Source organism: Centruroides vittatus, unplaced genomic scaffold (assembly GCF_030686945.1).
Source record: "Centruroides vittatus isolate TY-2023 unplaced genomic scaffold, ASM3068694v2 scaffold_861, whole genome shotgun sequence".
NCBI classification, from domain to species: Eukaryota; Metazoa; Arthropoda; class Arachnida; order Scorpiones; family Buthidae; genus Centruroides; species Centruroides vittatus.
In genome coordinates, this window is record NW_027122718.1 from 514587 (window position 1) to 533163 (window position 18577).

The 18577-nt window shown below is 35.1% G+C and overlaps 1 protein-coding gene across 1 annotated transcript in view; it reads left to right on the plus strand.

Annotated features, from left to right (window-relative positions):
• The window catches only part of LOC136990029 (histone-lysine N-methyltransferase SMYD3-like), an 85376-nt gene that overhangs the window by 31800 nt on the left and 34999 nt on the right, over positions 1–18577 (plus strand). Inside the window, exon 5 of the mRNA XM_067288360.1 lies at positions 6538–6659. Coding sequence (XP_067144461.1) covers positions 6538–6659 — 122 coding nt within the window. The remainder of the gene's footprint in view (positions 1–6537; positions 6660–18577) is intronic.

Sequence of the window (18577 nt, forward strand, 5' to 3'; positions counted from 1 at the left end):
AGAATGTAAAGTGGACTATGTGTTGGTTTTATGTAAATACCCGTTGTTATACAATCTCCAGGATGAAGGAGATTAATGGAATCAAAGAAACAGCTTCAAACTTGGGATATAAAAAGAGTACAATAGAAGGACTAATTAAAAGATATGAAGGAGGCAAAAAATTAAGAACCCAAACAAATCAGTTTAAAATCTCTAAGTTTGCTTATAATCGAAACATCAAGAAAATCATGAAACAAGTATCAGACAAAAAACACTCTAAAATAGTTTTCAAAAGAGCTCCTAATTTATATAGTATTCTCAGAAATGATAAAGACATGCTTAAGAAAGAAGAAAATGCGGGAGTATATAAAATTCCATTTGAAAATCAGCAATTAGGAATTTTAAAGACTATATTGAGGTCACAAGAAGGAATTTAACTATTAGACTTAAGGAACACAAATATGACATTAATAAAGGGCACTGCAACACAGTTTTGTCAAGTAATGCACAAGCAGAGGATGCTGTAGTTAATTGGAGAAGCGACTATCCTCAGGACCATGCATTCCCCATCATTAGCATTGTACGAAGAAAAAATTGAAATCTATAAAAGTAAATTAAAGGATGGTTGTATTAATGCCAGGGATGCAGATGGACTAGCTTCTGCATGGAAATTCTACATGAAAGAAAAATTAAAATATAAAAGCTCTTAGACCGCACCTGCCCTTATATTTGGATGCATTTTTATGTATTTTATTTTATTTTATTATTTATTTGTTAATTTATCTAATATTTGCATTTTAAATTTGAATGTATAATGTTTGGACGTTCCATCGTTAGAATGTTAAATTTTTAAAATACATTCGAATTCAGTTACACCTAAAGATGGCCTATTCTATTAGGCTGAAAATATTAGTGTTTCATTGAATAAACATTTCTCAGTGACAGAAGGTGTCTGATGTTTTGTTAAGTGTTTAAAAGACTGTAATTATGTTTGATATAATGTTTAAGTTCTATCATAAATTAAATAAATAAAAAAATATAAACTTAATATTTTTATATATTTTGTATAATAATACTATTAAAATTTTTAGTTTTTGAATATACAGGTATCCCTTGCACAACATGACATTTCTACAACACAGTTTTGTTCTAACACTGTTTGAAATTGGGGAAATCTTCCATATAAAATTTCATAATTTTTAAGTGTAAATTCCATTATTTGATATTTTTTATTCAAGTAAGCATGCATGTTGTCTCAAATTTGCCTACAAATTATAGAATATTGAAATTTTCAATTTGTTTTGTGTCTTTCATCAGGTTAGTTTAATGAAAACTGATGATAGAATTTATTCTTTTTTGTCCTAGCTTTCCTGTTAACCAGATGCTATTGTCATTGCTTTTAGACTTTAGTCTTTAAGACTTTCACTGTGTTTTGTTTTTTATAGATTAATCTTTGTATTCAGTAAAGTTTATTTAAACATTTTTAGGTAGGTGGTGTTAAAATTTTTTAAACTAGGTAAGTAATCATGCCTAAAAATGACAAATGAAATATGACAGTATCTTGTATTTGAACTGTTCTCAACTCAAACAATTTGATATTCGAATACAAATTCTAGGAAAAATCGTTCAGTACTCGACTAAACAAACATGACCTGTTAGAACAAATTTTTGATTAATAACATATTTTTCTTTTTATTTTGACATCCATAAAATTTTTTTATGATAAATATTTTTTAAAAAATGAAGATGTTGCTGATACTCTTGATTAAGATCAACAGAAAAAGCTTAGAAGCTGAAGATACTTTGTAAAAAGAAAATTCTCTCATTTAACCAAAATTTATATTAATGCATAATGCAGTACTTTGAATTGTGATTGTTAGTTAATTATTGATTGTAAATAAATTATTGTTTGCTTTAATAATCATATTTCTCGTAGCAATGAAAAAGAATTGGAAACTTTTATTTACTTTTGGAACATAATCCTATGTTTTGTACTAGTTCTTTGTTTCAGATAGCATGGATTCACATAACGGCACTTTTTTAGAATTAACTATCGTGTCATACCTGTAATAATTCAGCAACACAACAAACCGTATAAACCACACTCGTACCCCGCAGAATTCAATATACAAAAAACTTAAACCAACACCTTAATGTTCGCTGAGAGATTTATTAATTTAACTAACGTTTTCGGCTTACTCAATAAGCCATCTTCAGGTTTTAACTTTTGAAAAAGAAACAATTGTTTTAACTTTCGAAAAAGAAACAATTGAAAGATTGTTTCTTTTTCGAAAGTTAAAACCTGAAGATGGCTTATTGAGTAAGCCGAAAACGTTAGTTAAATTAATAAATCTCTCAGCAAACATTAAGGTGTTGGTTTAAGTTTTTTGTAACACAACAAACAATAATCTTTCAGCATTAAAACTCTTTAATAAACACAAAATATATATGCAAGTATTTTCAATGGTGCATTAACTTCATCAGGCAAAAATCTTCTGCCTGATGCAATTCACTGAAAATATATGAACTTTTCAAATGAAGTAAGTACAGTGATCTAAGATTGCAACATCATATTACAGTTCATAATGCATGTTCATTGCTAACTTTTTCATTGTGTTCTATCTTTTCATTACCTCAGCTTACTTTTTATTCATTATTGCTTTTTTAATTTATTCTCATCATTTTTCTGTTAATGTTTTGCATTTCATTTTTTCATCTATATTATACTTAGTCATTTTTGTACAGATTTACCAACTCACTTATAATTAATGTTGTTAAGCCTTGTCATTCTGCCAAGCTGCGCACACGTATTTTCTCTTTTTGGTTACATCATAGTCCATATTTCTATGGGTCATTAGTTTTTAAAACACCTATTTAGCTTTTACTCTGATGATGAATTTATTTCCTGATGAAAGCAGCTTTAAACATAGCAAAACAGAGCATTCTCTTTTTGTTGCATTAGTTTTTTTTATAGTAGCATATTGTCATTGCTCTGTTTTTATTTGTATTTTTTCTGATTATTTCCTTTAATAAACCAAGCATTCAAATTCAAAGGTTTGAATTTTGATTATACATGGTGTTCAAAAAGTTTCCAGAAAATGGTTATTATTCATAAACAAAATACTATATTTATAATTAATATAAATAAAACTTGTCAAGACTTATTTTGTTAGTGTGTCTAGCCCCATCAGACTTTTTTATTACCAAATTTAAAAAAAAATTAAAGACATTTGCTGGCAGTTGATAGATCAAATAAAATGTTTTTTAGTGCAATAGATAGGATCAAAAAGCCCTGATTTCTACCAGAAGGGCTTAGAAGGATGGTAATACTGTATGGAAAAAAGTTATAACATAAGTGGAATATATGTTAAAAGGAAATTGAATTTAGCACTTTATTTTGTCTTTTTATTTACATTTTCCAGGAACTTTTTGAACACCATTCATATAGTTGTAATTTTTTTCATGCTTTAAATTTGCATTGTATATAATTAATATTGTTTGTATAGATTTATAAATATACAGGTCAATTTCCAATATAACAAATTCCATAATAATAAAATTTTCAAAATAATGAACAGTTTTCTTGCATTTGGACAAACTTAATAAATTGTATAAAAAAAATTTTGTTTTAGTAAAATCAATAATTCAGTATAATAAATATTATTTTATCACTATGCTTAGAAATTTTATGGATAGAGGCTAGTTACTTCAGTACTTTTCAGGTTCAACAAAATGTTTTGTTATAAAATGAATGCAATTTGCAGTACAGAAATAGCATGCTTAGGAAACTATAATACTTTTTAGTTTTTTTTCCTCCTCTATTTTTATTATTATTACAATTAATTTATTTTATGTTTATGTTACCATTAAAATGAACAAAAATTTAACATTTGTCATTAATTCACTCATTAACAATTTTGGATAAAAGTACACTGACAAGAAGAAAAATGATGATGTAAGAAAATTTCATATAGTTTATTTGATTATTTGAATTTTAATTAAGCCAATTGATGAGAAAATTCATTTGCAAAAGCTTTGGACGGACTAAGAAAAATTCATGCATATTTGTCTCTGTTACTGATGACCAGAAAATATTTCTTAATAATTAAGTGTTGAAAGCTTCATTTTCAATGGTCTTATTCAGTGGCGTGCCGTCATTGGAAATGGTGGAAGCACCACTTCCCTTGTATTTTCTAAAATATAAATTCATATTGGGCGATTATTTTCATATTTGAACGTACTTTGAATTAATTAAAATTAATATTTTATTATAACCACATTTTGTATCTTATTACAAATTTCTATACTACATGTGAAAAAAACGATAAGATTGCTATTGTATATTTGAATATCAGTGACGAAATGGAAGTGCTGTATTGTTGAAACTGGGTCAGCTTCCAAGCAGCCAGATTATAGGCATTGGTGCATGCGCTTTACAGAGCTCCAACCTCAGTTGGTTTAGCCGGTGGAAGCTACACACATATAATGCTTCCAAAGATTCTATCCCTTAACTACTGGGTAGCCAGCAATCTGACTAAGTGAATTGTTTAAGATTTAAAAAGTAAAGAGTATTCAATGTTATTTTTATGTGTTTCTTTGTAAAGTTATATTTAATTATAGTTTTCTTTTAATTATACTGTAATTATATTGATAGATTTTCAGACATAAAATTTTTAGAATTTTTAACACTTTTAGATGTTAATAATTTTAATATTATGAAAAACAATTGTTCCGAGCGTGTTTTAATTCTTTAAATTAAGTAAATTTTATGAGAAATTTTTTGATTTATCTAAATTACGTAGTGAATCGCAATATTTATATTCGTGTCCGGACTATATTGACAAGTAACTCTTAGACATAAAAAGTATTATAATTAATGACAATCTGAACAAAGACATACTAAAAGAATTATATGATTTTTACGGTACCATCTACCAGTGGGTCTGCTGAGTGCAGTTTTTAGACCACGAAGCAAATTCATACATTGGCCAGGAACACTCGGTCGGAGGAAAAATTGTGGTCGCTAGTGTTGCTTTTGATAGAAAGAGAGCTTTAAAATACATTGATGAGTCAATGACCAGCGACTTTTATGATAAAGTAATTAACGACTATGTGGAAAAAATTGCCGAATAGAGTTAGTTTATAAAAAAATAAAAAACAAGTTTTTCTATTATTGTTTGTATCATATCAATTTGTATTATGTATGTATTATTTGTATTTTAGAACTAAAATACATAAATTGTTTATTTTTGTCATGTCCAGTATTTGTTTAAAACTTTTATGGAAATGTGAGGTTCCGGACGGGTCTGACCCATCATGAAAGACACGAAAAAACAGTTAATTTAGAGAAAAATTTATTAGTTTAAAAAAACATAGGTAAAAGTCGTTTGTAGTCGGACACTCATTGTTTATATCAAACTGCCAGGCAGAAATTATAAATCATGGAAGGAAGTCTTCCTATGATTGGTGGAAGATCAAATTCGTCTTCGATTTTGACTTTTCTTGCGCTCCAGGCAAGAGTCTCGTTACGCTTAGTAACCAGGGACCAACCACTTGGGAAGTATGATTGAGGGAGAATGACCAATCAAATGGATGAAAGAAAGAATGGAGATTGATATAATCCCTAACCATTGAGGACACCTTGCACTCAGTTAACGTTCTGAATAACCATAATGCCGTGTGTCAACGTGCCCACAAAAAAAAAAAAAAAAAAAAAAACAGTTTCTTGTCTATTGTGCCAACCTGTAACCCGTGCCACTTCGGACTTAGACCGAGTCCCCGACGCCAACAGACAAAGTCTCCCCATGCCTTACAGATTTGTCAATGCCAGTGTCCCAAGGCCACCTTCGATCGACCATCAAAGAACCACACCGACATCCAGGACGTCCGAATGGTTGATTGTCCTAAAGCAAACTATTTTGTACATAGTGTATGTTTATTTTATGTTAAAATAAATGGTTTTTTGTCAGATACTTGTCATCTTTCTCTTCCGCCACCACGCACGTACGAATGGACCCTAGGCCATCACTGATGCACAATTAACTGTTTGCCCCTGGAAGTCGGCTTCTTACAGAAACACAGCTTCCCTATCATCAAATGTCACAGCATGCCACTGGTGCTATTAAAGATCATCAAAAATATTACTCTTTAAAATTATAATAATAAAATAAAACTTTACAATGATTAGTAGCATTCGTATGGCAATTTTCAAATAAAAAATGCTTATAATTTGTTTTCTTTATAAGAGAATTTCATTGTAACAAAATAAATTGTGAGGTCTTCAAAGATTTGTTTTTACCACATTTAATTTATATTATTGAATAACCTTACTTATATAATTGAAGATATCTGTGTAGAGATATATATTTTAATTACAATGTATTCTTTTTTTAATTTAGTTGATTTTATTTAATAAATTATAACAACTATTTTGAAAGATAGTGAATTTTAAAGTAAAACGATAAATAATTTCTAATTACATAATTATATGGTTTAATAAATTACACCATACCTTTAAGTTTTATTATATATTAAACAATTATTAATTATTTTATATAGATTCAGAAGAGATTAGGAATGATGTCAAACGTATGCAGCAGTTTCAAGGTATTTTTGCAGCATTAGAGAGTTTCATGGGTCAAAAATATAATTCAAGTGAAATATTAAATATTTTTGGAAAGGTCAGTAATAAATTACTTAAGATAAAACATATAGTTAGTGATCATTTGATTGTTTTTTGTAAGAAAGTAATTGCTTTTAATTTAAATGAAATAATTTCTAACAAATTTCTAATAACTATTATAAATTTTTTCAATAATTACAATATATGACAAATTAATATAAAAAGTTACTGATATTACTTATGAAAGGATTTTGTAAATAAATTCAAAGGATAATATAAAAATTAAATTAAACTAGTTAAGTAATGCTGTATCAACATGTAGTCGGAACGAAGCTGCTCGCACCTCTATATTATGAGGGAAAAAAGAAACAAAGAATCATTCGTTCTCAACAATATATTTGATTTCTATTGGATCATTTAAAGGTACAAATATAAGGTCAGAATAAGTCATTAATTAATTGCTATGCCAATGTCACGAAATTCTGTCTATCACTATGGGCCTTGGGCTTACTGATTGACTTGTAGCAATCTTTATTGTAACTCTCTAAAAATACTGAGTCAGTTATTTTTTTCACTTGACTCAATGTAACATACGTAAGACCGATAGATGTCTCTTTTTCCCCTCTATCTATTTTGATTTTTGGAAGAGTTAATCCCTGTGATTTATGTAGTCATTGAGTATGCTAAGGTAAGGGGAAACTGTCTACGAGATGGCAATATACTGCCATCGTTCGAAGAGCGTGTTATGGGGATTATTGGAAACAGTTTACCATAGATGAAAGGTCCCTGATAGCTATCGAATTCCACTAAAATAAACAGAGGAAGAGCTGGAGGGTGAGCATTAGGAGCATATATAATGTAACGTATAGTTCCTAGTAAACCATTGACGAGACCTCCTTGCACCCATAAGTTGACTCTCAGCATGATTCTGGCATTAACTGAGAGATTCAAATACTTGAAGAGACCAAGAGCTGAGTCACCTTTGGACGAAGGCGGGGCAATATCTGGAGTGTTTTCGGATGCTATATAAGCAAGAGGGCATCCAGTTGACTGCAAGTAGTCTTCGTTGCTTTGTTTAACTTGCTCATTTGTTGGATATAGCTCTACTGCCATTTGGAACTGATCAAGTTCATCTCTGGATAAATAGGCTCGATTTCTTGTTGTCAGAATTACTATGAGAATTACTAAGTTCAATGAACTTTTCAAAAGAATCAAATGGGAATGCAATGTAATGTCCCAACAAGGTCCTTACTTTGTTGGGACATTACATTGTAAAAAACACTCGAGTAGAGAGGAGTATCTTTAACCAGTGCTGTAACTAGCCTTTTATGTGCCCGTATCTGTAACTACGCCCAAAAACTATGACCCAAAACTTGGTCCAGGTCATTTCTGTGCCCCTTAGGGTCTACACCCTGTGCCTGGGCGCTGCTGGCACCGCCCTAGTTACAGCACTGTCTTTAACAGGAGAAAGCTGACAAAAATGACCAAACAAATAGATAAAGAATCCACCAAATGGCTCATCTTTCTTGGGGTTTATCTCCCTTAATCTTCTTTCGATCATGTAAAGCATTCTTGCACCAATCATTGACATTTCATTGATGACAACGAATTTGAGCAACTTCAACTCAACCTGGAATCTCTGTGCAGCTTCTCCATTTAGAGATTGAAATTTCATACTGACAATAGGAAGACGAAGGAGAAAATGGATTGTAAAGCCATCAATATTGATCATTGCTGCTCCACGTTTTAAAAAGAAGACTTGTTTAAACTTATTATTCTATACAGATTCTTTATATTTGTTGTTGTGTATCTAGTTAGCGATAACATTTACTTTTCAAGATTACCGTTTTACTGCTTGTCATATTTTCCGACCACTAGATGACGCTTCTACGCGTGCATGCAGGAAGTGACTAACACTTGACTTCATGCATTCCTTGTCAACATTATAACTCTAGAACGAGTTGTCCAATTTGATGACATTTTCTAAGACGACTCACTATCACTCAAGGATGAACTGATTAAAATTTCAACTCTGAAAAATGATCCATACTGAAGAAAAACGCGATCTTGGTTTTGACCCCTATCTCCAGTTTTACAAAAATGGATCATTTTTGAGAGCTGAAATTTTAATCAGTTCATCCTTGAGTGATGATGAGTTGTCCTAGAAAATTTCATCAAGATCGGACAACTCATTCTAGAGTTATAATGTTGACAAGGAATGCATAAAGTCAAGTATTAGTCGTCACTTTGTTCCAACAATAACAGATAATGAAAAGATTTTAAGTATTAAAATGCTATTAAAATTATGCAGATTTCTAAAAATACATACTGTGTAAGGCATACCTTACAGAAATTTTTCTGATTAACACTTTCATAATAGAATATCACTTTATTTAATATTCAAAACTTTATAGAAAAAATCTGAATGCTTTTTTTTCAAAGCAGTTTACAGTAAGTTTTTAGTTACATTCCATATACTATTGATATAATGTCAAAATCACATGTAAATGTTTACTAAAGTCATCCTAACTTTAATATTATATTTGTCAACGTGGACTTAAATTATTAGTAGGACTGTTAAACTGGTGTAAGCAATAATGCAGGAAATTTGATATATTTAAAATGTATATTGAAAAAATTCAAAACAGAACTACAAACTTTCATGACCAAGTACTAGAAATTGAACATATAAACAAAATGTTTCTACTTAATAATTACCCTAAGAAAATATTAGATAAATGGATGAACTGGATTAATAACCAAATGGATAATAAAACGTTTAATAAAAATATAAAATGCGTCAAGCTTACTTATAGTCCAAAAATATTTGAACGAGTCAAAAACACACTCAAAGATATAGTAAATGTAGTACCAGAGAGAAATAACTCGCTTAAAAGAAATCTATATTATAAATCAGCCAAAAAAATTGATTTACTAAAAGAAAAAAACATAGTTTATTCTTTTGATTGCAGTTGTAACCCTAGTAAAACATATATCGGAGAAACCAAACACAAATTGGGGACATGAATAAAAGAGCATATACGAGCAATGAGAAGAAATTACACAAATTCTGCCTTAGCAGAACATGCTAATAAAAATGGTTGTGAAATTAATTTAAATACTATTAAAATAAAGAAAAAAGAACAAAATTATTACAAGAGACAATTGTACGAGCATATAAACATTGTAAGGGAGAAAAATAGAATAAACAACAATTTAGGCAGAATGATTGACCAATCATGGACAGCCATTCTTGACAATGCCCAAGTAAACCGAGAGTGCACTCAACACGCGAACATATTGTAGGACCGTGCTGAACATTGAAAAGGATAATGTGTAAGTTTAAAAAACCACCAAAAAACCCATCATTGTCAAGAGTTGGATTCTCGCATATTGTAAGCCTTTTTATGTCGTATTAATTAATTTTTGTATTTATGTTTTTTAAAAATTCACTGTTGGTCTATTCTTTCATTATTTGTAGTTATATGTAACAGCCATAGTCATCCTGCTGATAAGCGTAATAGCCCGAAACACACAGTTGTAAACCAAAGTATGTGTACAGGAGGCTAAATAAAGAAAGACTGTTTTTCCATGTGAACTAGTACCCACGTTCCTGCGTTATTGCTTACACCAGTTTAACAGTCCTACTAATAATTTAAGTCCACGTTGACAAATATAATATTAATTGAAATAAGGACAAGGCAATAACAACCAATCATCCTAACTGTCTTTAAGCTTCAAGTTTTTGTAGTGAGTAAAGTTTATTACACAGGCCTCGGAGTCACTTACTGTTCTCTTTTGTATTCACTTTTCTGAAGAATTCTCACTTTTCTCACTTTTTTGGTCATTTCCATGTGCTTAATTAGGAAGATGTGGGACCAATCAAAATTACTTTTAAAGCCAGACGAACTATCGGACTAGAAGTTTTTGGAAGAAAATATATTTGGCTCCAAGCAGGACTCAAAACCACAACTGCTGCTCAGTGTCATTAAGTTATAGGAAACAAAAATCCCTTTCACTTACAGGGTCTGTACAGACCTGGAAAGTCAGTCAGGGAACCCACAAATACCACAGAATCTCTGTCACTCTCGTTCTCTTTTGATCCAAACATGTCTTTAATTTTGATTCAGTATAGGGAGATTTACGATAACTGGAGCAACTAAACAAATGGCAAAATTTGTTGTGTTTATATATCATAAACTATAAATGATAGTCATGATTTAAATTTTGTTGGATAGAAGTTTTATGTCCTGTATTTAAGATGGTGGGTAGTAGGGGTGTGCAGCTGTGTGGGGAGGGGTAGCAGTTGCCCATGAAAACTGAAAATGGCAATGCAGTGAAACTTTGGATGGCAAAGAAATAGGAAGTTGAAATTGGTGTCGATTTCTACAGAATGACAGAATCTACAATACTACTTAGCAATTATAACAGCTAAAGTAGAATTTGTAAAGTTATAAGCCAATAGCTGTGCAAGTCAAAGAAAATTTTCATAATGTCAAAGATGTTGCAAAGGAAATATGGACAGAAATGTAAAATATGTCTATCGTTGGAAAGAAAAATTCAAAAGGAATCAGAAAAGCCCAAAATGACTAATGCCGAACAATGCAGATTGTATAGAGAGCATAAGAAAACCAAGCACATCAACTCCGACGTGAATATTTGCAGTGCGCCGCTGCCCGAATCGATAGATATTGACTTGGAATGTGATAACCAGCAAGACTATTCATTTACACCTTATCCTTCTTCTAACAATACAAAGACTGATTCACACCTTAAACAACTGTGATAGTCACCTGTACACAACCCTCCCAACCTTTTGACCTGCACATCTGGTTAATTCTTCCTCTCGCAGAGTGCATAATTTCTTTTGTTTAAATTATTTTGAATTTCCCGCTTCCTTTTTTAAGAAAGTTTGATTTTTATGACACAACCATTATGTAATGGAAAGGGGAAATGAAAAGACGTTAATAAGTCAGTGAATAATATCATAATTGATCAGGGAATGTCAGAATCAAAGATGGAATTACCTGTATGGACCCTGCACGTATGTAAAAAAGTCCTTTATGAACTTAAAAAAATTCCTCTCATTACAAATTCAGAAGCCAATGTTGAGTAAAGTTATATACTCGTGCCATAATGTCATTATTAGCCAAAATCAAGTTTTTTAGAATTGCATTTCCTTCTATGGAGATTAAAAAATAAGAATTCTAAGCATCCCTACATTTTTGGCTGTTTTCTAAGAAAACCCCTGAAATTCCTTTGCAGGTGAAAACACCTTAAGCCGAGGGATTAATCTCTCAAGCTGACAACACTGTTGCCTTTTTTAAATTTAAATTAATATACAGTGAAATTCTGCTAACATGGCCTTTGGTATGCCGGCAAACTAGCTAATTGCCATAATTTGTATGTGCCGTGGCAGCTAATTGCCAGCATTTGGTATGCCGGCAATTAGCTGCCTTGGCACATACAAATTATCAAGAACAATTGGAAAATGAAAAGAAGTTAAAAGAAGAAGAGAAACAGAAAAAAAGAGCAGAAGAGGAAGCACAGAAACATTTTGAAGAACATCAAAAGAAAGTTGTTCATGACAAGGAAAAGATTATGGCACCGTGGCAGAGTTTAAAACAGATAAAAGTAGAAGAAAGTGAAATACATGAGACAGGCCAAGTTTTATTACAAGCAGCAAACAAAAAACTGGAGAAGGCCATTAATAGCAAGAACATGAATGAAATACGGGCAGCACATGTCATGCTTGTTAGTGTTAAGTGTTCATAAGCAAGAGGAAGCAAAAAAGAAGGAAGCTGAAAACATCCAGAAAAATCTTAATAAATGAACATTGTCTTTAGTAATGTTCAAAAACCAAATTGGGTTGACAATTCACAAACGTTTATATTGACAAAACAAAGATACAGAAAATAAATACACAGTAACACTCGATGACACCAAATAAAAGTTACAACCGACAATAATTCTGTCATAGGTCCGTCGGAAGAGCACCTTACGACTTCCAGTTACAAACGTGACAATCGTAGAACCTTCGAGTCCTATACAACAACAAGTACGTTACAGTCCAACATGAGTCCACACTTTTTGGGATTCAAACAGGAACCTTTGCCTTCAGCTTTCAAAAGGGAACCTTCATCTTCAGCTTTCAAACGGAAACCTCTTTCCCATTGAAAGTTACTCCTTTTATACTGGTCAGATTCCATGGCCGTCCTCCAATCAGTGCTACGAAGTCTTCAGCTCACCATTCATTCATTCATTCATTCATTCATTTTAAGTTTATTAGTTACCAATTTTAGTACATAGCCCGGTTCCGCTTTGGGCACTACCAGGAGTAAAGACAAATAAATTTACAGGTATACAGATACATATATATATATTTTCACATACATAAATGAAAGAATTGAGAGTGAAGTAACAGTTAACCGCGCGACAAACTTTGCGCGTGTTGGTAAAACCGTAATCAACAAACAGGAGTAAGGAACCCAGCTGGCTGTACGAGCATGCCTTTCGCTCTTACAGTGCCAGCGCATGGGGACAGCACAAAAGGACAGAACACCCGCGGTACCCCTAGCGGAAAGTGAGGTTATGTGTGATTTGGCTAATCTTTCTAGCCAGGTTGTCGAAAGCCTGGAAAATTTCCCGTGTCCTCCAGAAGTCAGCCGGATCGCAGGGCCACCCCACACCCTGCTCCCGAAGTAAAAGTTGTAACTCAAGTCTATGCTGATCCAATATCATGCAGTCATTTAGGTAGTGTAGAGCACCATCCCCAACGTTGCAAGTCGGGCACAGTGGTGATGTGCCGTGGGCAAACCTGACCAGATAAGCAGCATACCTTCCGTGATTTGTGAATACTTGAGAATTATAGTAGTTGGGGGTGTACCAACTATTTTGCAGGAATGTCTCGAGGTTAGGAATAAAGGTGTGAGTTATATGATCTTCATGTTGGTTCCAGCTTTGCTGCCAGAGAGTAAGAGTCTCTTTACGCAGAAAGTTGCGGAGTGTGCGTTGACTCAGTTTGCAATACGAAATGGAGAGGGATTTGTCCGTGGCAGCCTCCTTGGCCAGAGTATCCGCTCTCTCATTTCCCCGCTCACCCTGGTGTGCTCTGATCCAGTTAATGTCAAAAGTGCATCTGGAAGCATGTAAATCCCTTCTGATTTTTTCTGCAGTTGGATGTTGGTTTCTGCTAGTTAAGAGGTTGAGTGCAGATAGTGAGTCGGTGAAGATAGAGACATGCATATTGTTATAATTAGTGCTGATATGCTCCACTGCTTTGCTGATAGCCCACATCTCTGCTTGAAAAATAGTGCACTTGCAGTGCAGACGGAACTTTTGGTGGTATACTTCATTATCTTCATCGTATACGACGTAGCTACTTCCCACGCCATTGTCATGACATGACCCATCTGTGTAAACTTTTAGGTCCGCACTAGAAGTACTGTCATGGGTGACCAGATAGGATTCAAAAGGTGGAAGGGTATTGCCGAAAGGTGATGGCCATTCAATATCTTTGTTGTCTATGTTTTCGGTTTCAGTCTGTATATTACCTCCCCACTTCAATTTACAGTAACGTTGCTTCTGAGTAATAACAAGATCGATAGGCGGTTTTTTGCACAGAACCTGTAGACAGATGTTGCTGGTCGTGCGGTAAGCCCTTGAGATCAACAGAAGAGCACGTCTCTGTGAGGAGTATAGTTTACGTCTGGGGTGAACCTTGGTGACAGCCCACCCCCACGTGCCGCACGCATAGGTTGTAATTGGTACATAAATGCCATCATAAATAACCGACATGGCCTTGGAATTGAGGCCCCAGTTCCGTTTGGCGACTTGAGCAAATGCCTGACATATAAGTCCTGTTTTCCCAGTAATATATTCTATATGGCTATCCCAAGCTAGCCTAAAGTCAATAATAGCACCTAGATATTTTAGAGTGCGTTCCACCTTGATGGTGCTGCCGTTCATTTTCAAGTGGGGCGGTCTCCGGTAGAGGTTACTCTTTTTAGGCCTGTTAAACACAATGGCTTTCGTTTTCTGTGTGTTGAATTTAAGCTTGTGCTTCTCGCCCCACTCATAGATGCTCTGAAGCATTCTGTTTCCCTTATCCTCCAAGACTGCTCTCGATCTACCCTCTAATATCAAGAACACATCGTCTGCGTACGCAATACTATGCGTTTGACCAAAGTTATTTTCCAAGAATGCATTGAACATAACATTCCACAGGAGTGGCCCGCACACTGACCCCTGTGGGCACCCTTTGGTTATGCTCTTTGAAACAGCTTGTGGCCCACACTGGTATATGGCCTCTCTTTCCTTAAAGTAGTTAATGATGAGACTCAGCAGGTTCTTCGGACAGTCAATTTGGCGAAGCTGGTGTGTCACTAGGGGCCACCAGGCACTATCAAAAGCTTTTGATATGTCCAGGCTGACCCCTAGGACATACTTGCTGTCTTGTAAAAGATGCTGAATTTTGTTAATGGCATTTTCTATGGCATCTTCTGCCGATTTTTGCGGTCTAAATCCGTATTGCGAGTCGTTTAACTTTTTGTGATATTCTATGTGCCAGTTAAGGCGCTTGGTGATTAATTTTTCGAGGATTTTCCCCATAATCGGCAGTAGTGAGATTGGTCTAGTGTCGGTTAATGATCCAGGCTTCGGGACTGGAATTACCCGTGCCCTCTTCCATGCTCTCGGAAATGTGCCATGTTTGAGGCAGGTATTATAAAGATTTTTTAGATGGTGTGGGATGGTGTTCCACAATTCGATTACGATTTCAGAGGTTATATCATCAATACCCGGCGCTTTGCGCCGTCCGAGAGTGGTAATTGCCCAGTGAATTTCCTCTACAGTAAACAATGGTGTATCTTCAGTATCATTTAATTTATTTAAGTCAGAACGGAGATGCCGCTGCCAATCAGTGTCAGTCAAGGGGTCATCATCCGGACAGTAAGAGTGGAGTTGCAAAGTCATTGCTTGTAACAGTGATGGGAGCTGTCTACCTTCTTGCAGATCCGTCAGGATCTTTGTTCTCCGCAGTTTGTTGGAGCACATTTTGGTAAGGTAGCCCCATGGATTGCTCGAGGTTCTTGTGCAGAAGTCCCGCCAGCTGCGAAGTTTTTCAGCCTTAATGGTCTTCTTGTAGATACGCTGACAGGCGAGGTAGGCCTCCTTGTGCTGTGCCCTGGTATTATTATTACTTTTCTGGAAGATGTTCCTTAGTTGTCTAGTCTTTCGGCGCAATTCACCGATTTCCCTAGTCCACCAGGGGACACTTCTTTTACTAATCGACCCTTTTGGAATGTATTTTTCGCAGGCCGTTGTAATTATTTCAATGTTGTGGTCAATTTGTTTAGTTGCTGAGCACTGATTGTCGTCGTAATCTTGTATTAAGTTCTCTTCCAAGTAGGTTTTCATCTGTGTCCAGTCAGCCTTTGCGACTATATATCTGTTTTTAGATTTCCAAACATCATTGTTCCTGTTTCCTTCTAAGTCAAACGAGACGTAAGCGTGATCACTAAGTGAATCCTCCTCCAGCACTCTCCAATTTGTGGCTCTAGTATATAACCCCGAGCTGCAGATTGCCAGGTCAATCCAAGAGTCTCCCCTGCTGGAGCAGAAAGTAGGGGGAGAGAGCGGGTTATTTAAAACGAGGAGGTCATTTTGGTGAAAGAATTCCTCAAGTGTTCTTCCTCTGCTATCTAAGCGATCCCCTCCCCAAGCAGGGGAATGGGCGTTAAAGTCGCCTGCCAGCACGATGTAGGCGTCATGAAACAAGTCTATTATGTGTTGGAGTTTCTCCAAAAAGCCAGCGTCATCTGTTTCCCCTGGGAAATACACGTTCAGGATGACGATCCTTTCATCATTGACTGAGAGTTCTGTGACGATGACATATTCATCACTGAGTTTAGTATGATGCATGATTGGAAGATTAGTGTTGGGCACCAAAGTGACCGCCCACGGGTACTGGTTAGTGCCCTGCAGGATTGGGCAGTTAGTAGGTAAACACGCAGGAACATTAGCCCGACAATACGGTTCCTGCATCAACACCAAGTCATATTTTTGTAATTGTTTTCTAATCAGAGAGGTGGCCGAAATGCTCCTCTGGGTATTGCTTTGCAGAATCCTAATCTTGCTTTCAAAGTTCAAGGCCATATTCAGTTCGAGATAGGAGGTTATTTTTAATACGTTGGAAGATCGGGCATTTGGTATTTCGGGCGTTATGGTTGCTATCTTTGATTTTTGCAGCTTTGCAGTTGCAACAAATAGGCTCTTCCTTCTTTTTGGGGCATTCCCGGAACAGGTGATCCCCTCTGCATTGGCTGCAAATAGTTGTGGATTGGGCACACTCCTTTGTTGTGTGTCCATACTGGCAGCATCTAAAGCACTGCAGGACCGGACAAAAGTCCGCAATCCTGCAGCGTGACCAGTTTAGATTCACTTTTCCCAGGTCTATCAGTGTTTTCCTAACGGAAGGGGAAACTTCTGCTGTCCAGTTTTTGAAGGTAGAGTCTTTCTTACCCATGTGAAATTTGATTTTTAATTGCCTTTCAAACTCTTCTTGGGTATACTTTTCCTGTAGAATCTGATTTTGGGCATATATTTGGTACGGGAGACTCTCCCTGTCAATATCCTTGTGTATCGAGAATAAAACCACGTGTGGCCACCTCCTTTTTGGAGCATGTGCTGTTAATTCGGGGATATTAGCCTCAATACATTTTTCTAAGATGGCGGCATCTCCCTTGCCGCTCAACTCCACTGCCACACCACCACCTCCTATCCTACGTACTCTTTCCACTCCAATATTTAGATCTGAAGGCCTTATCTTATCCTGCATAATCCTGCGGGTTGAGTCACTATTACAGTCATCCTTATTTTTACTGTAGACCAGCAGAACTTCGCGTGGGGCATTGGGTTTTGGAGCTACTTGGCATTCCCTAGTCTTTCCCCCCGTTCTAACAACGGAGCTGTAAAGAGGAGCAGGAGGTGTTCGCTGTAGTACTTTGTCTTCTAAGTTACCTAACTTATGAATTATATTGGAGACTGCTGCAGTGATATTCTCACTATTCTTTCCCATCGTATCTGCAAGGTCTTGCCTAAGCTCCTTTTCTATTTCCTTGGTGATTATCTGATCTTGTACCGTCTTTTTAACATCCCAAATTTCTTCCTTAATTTCCCTTAGAGATTCTGAGTTTCTATTTTCAAATGCCCGAAATGTGCTTACAATATCCTCTATTGACATCCTTGGAGACTGGTCTTCGTCAGACTTTTGAGTGGGCAAGATGTCCAGTATCGTTGTTTCTGCTAGGTTAATCACCCTAGTGAGCTGCTTTATAATGAGCGCTTTATTTGCCCTTGTGGACAGCTTACCTTCCTTATTAACATTAATGTATTGTTTGGTTTCTTCCACAATCTTACGAGACTCCTCCAAGAATTTTTCCAGTACCACTCCTTTGTATTCTTCCATGGTCGAGGGTGCAGACAGTTGCTTTGTTGCCATTACACAATAAAACTATATCACCGTTGCCAGAACAACAAGAGAACAAACGTTTATAGTGAATAAACCGATAACTAAGTGTATAAACCCCAGTGTGTATGTTGAGTACCTATAGCCCCAAAGCTGAAGATGGTATTGAACAGAGGTAGCCTTGTACCAACGACTCTGCACCCCCAGGACAGTGCCTGACAATGCAGAGAGAAAAGAAAGATAGAAACTTAAAACTAATTAAAAACTAGTTACAATAAATTAAACAGATGGCAAAGCATAAGTCAATAACATACAGTCTTGTCCTAGAGTAGTTTCAAAACGTTTTACAATCAGAGTACTTTCAAGAGCGATGACGTCAGCTTCAACGTCAGTCCAGAGACCGTTGGCAACGACTTCAACGGTTCAGTGGAGATATCTCTTCAATTTTAAACATGCCGCCATTTAAATTCAAATTAAGCTAGGGGCGTGAGAATTTGACACTGCGACGA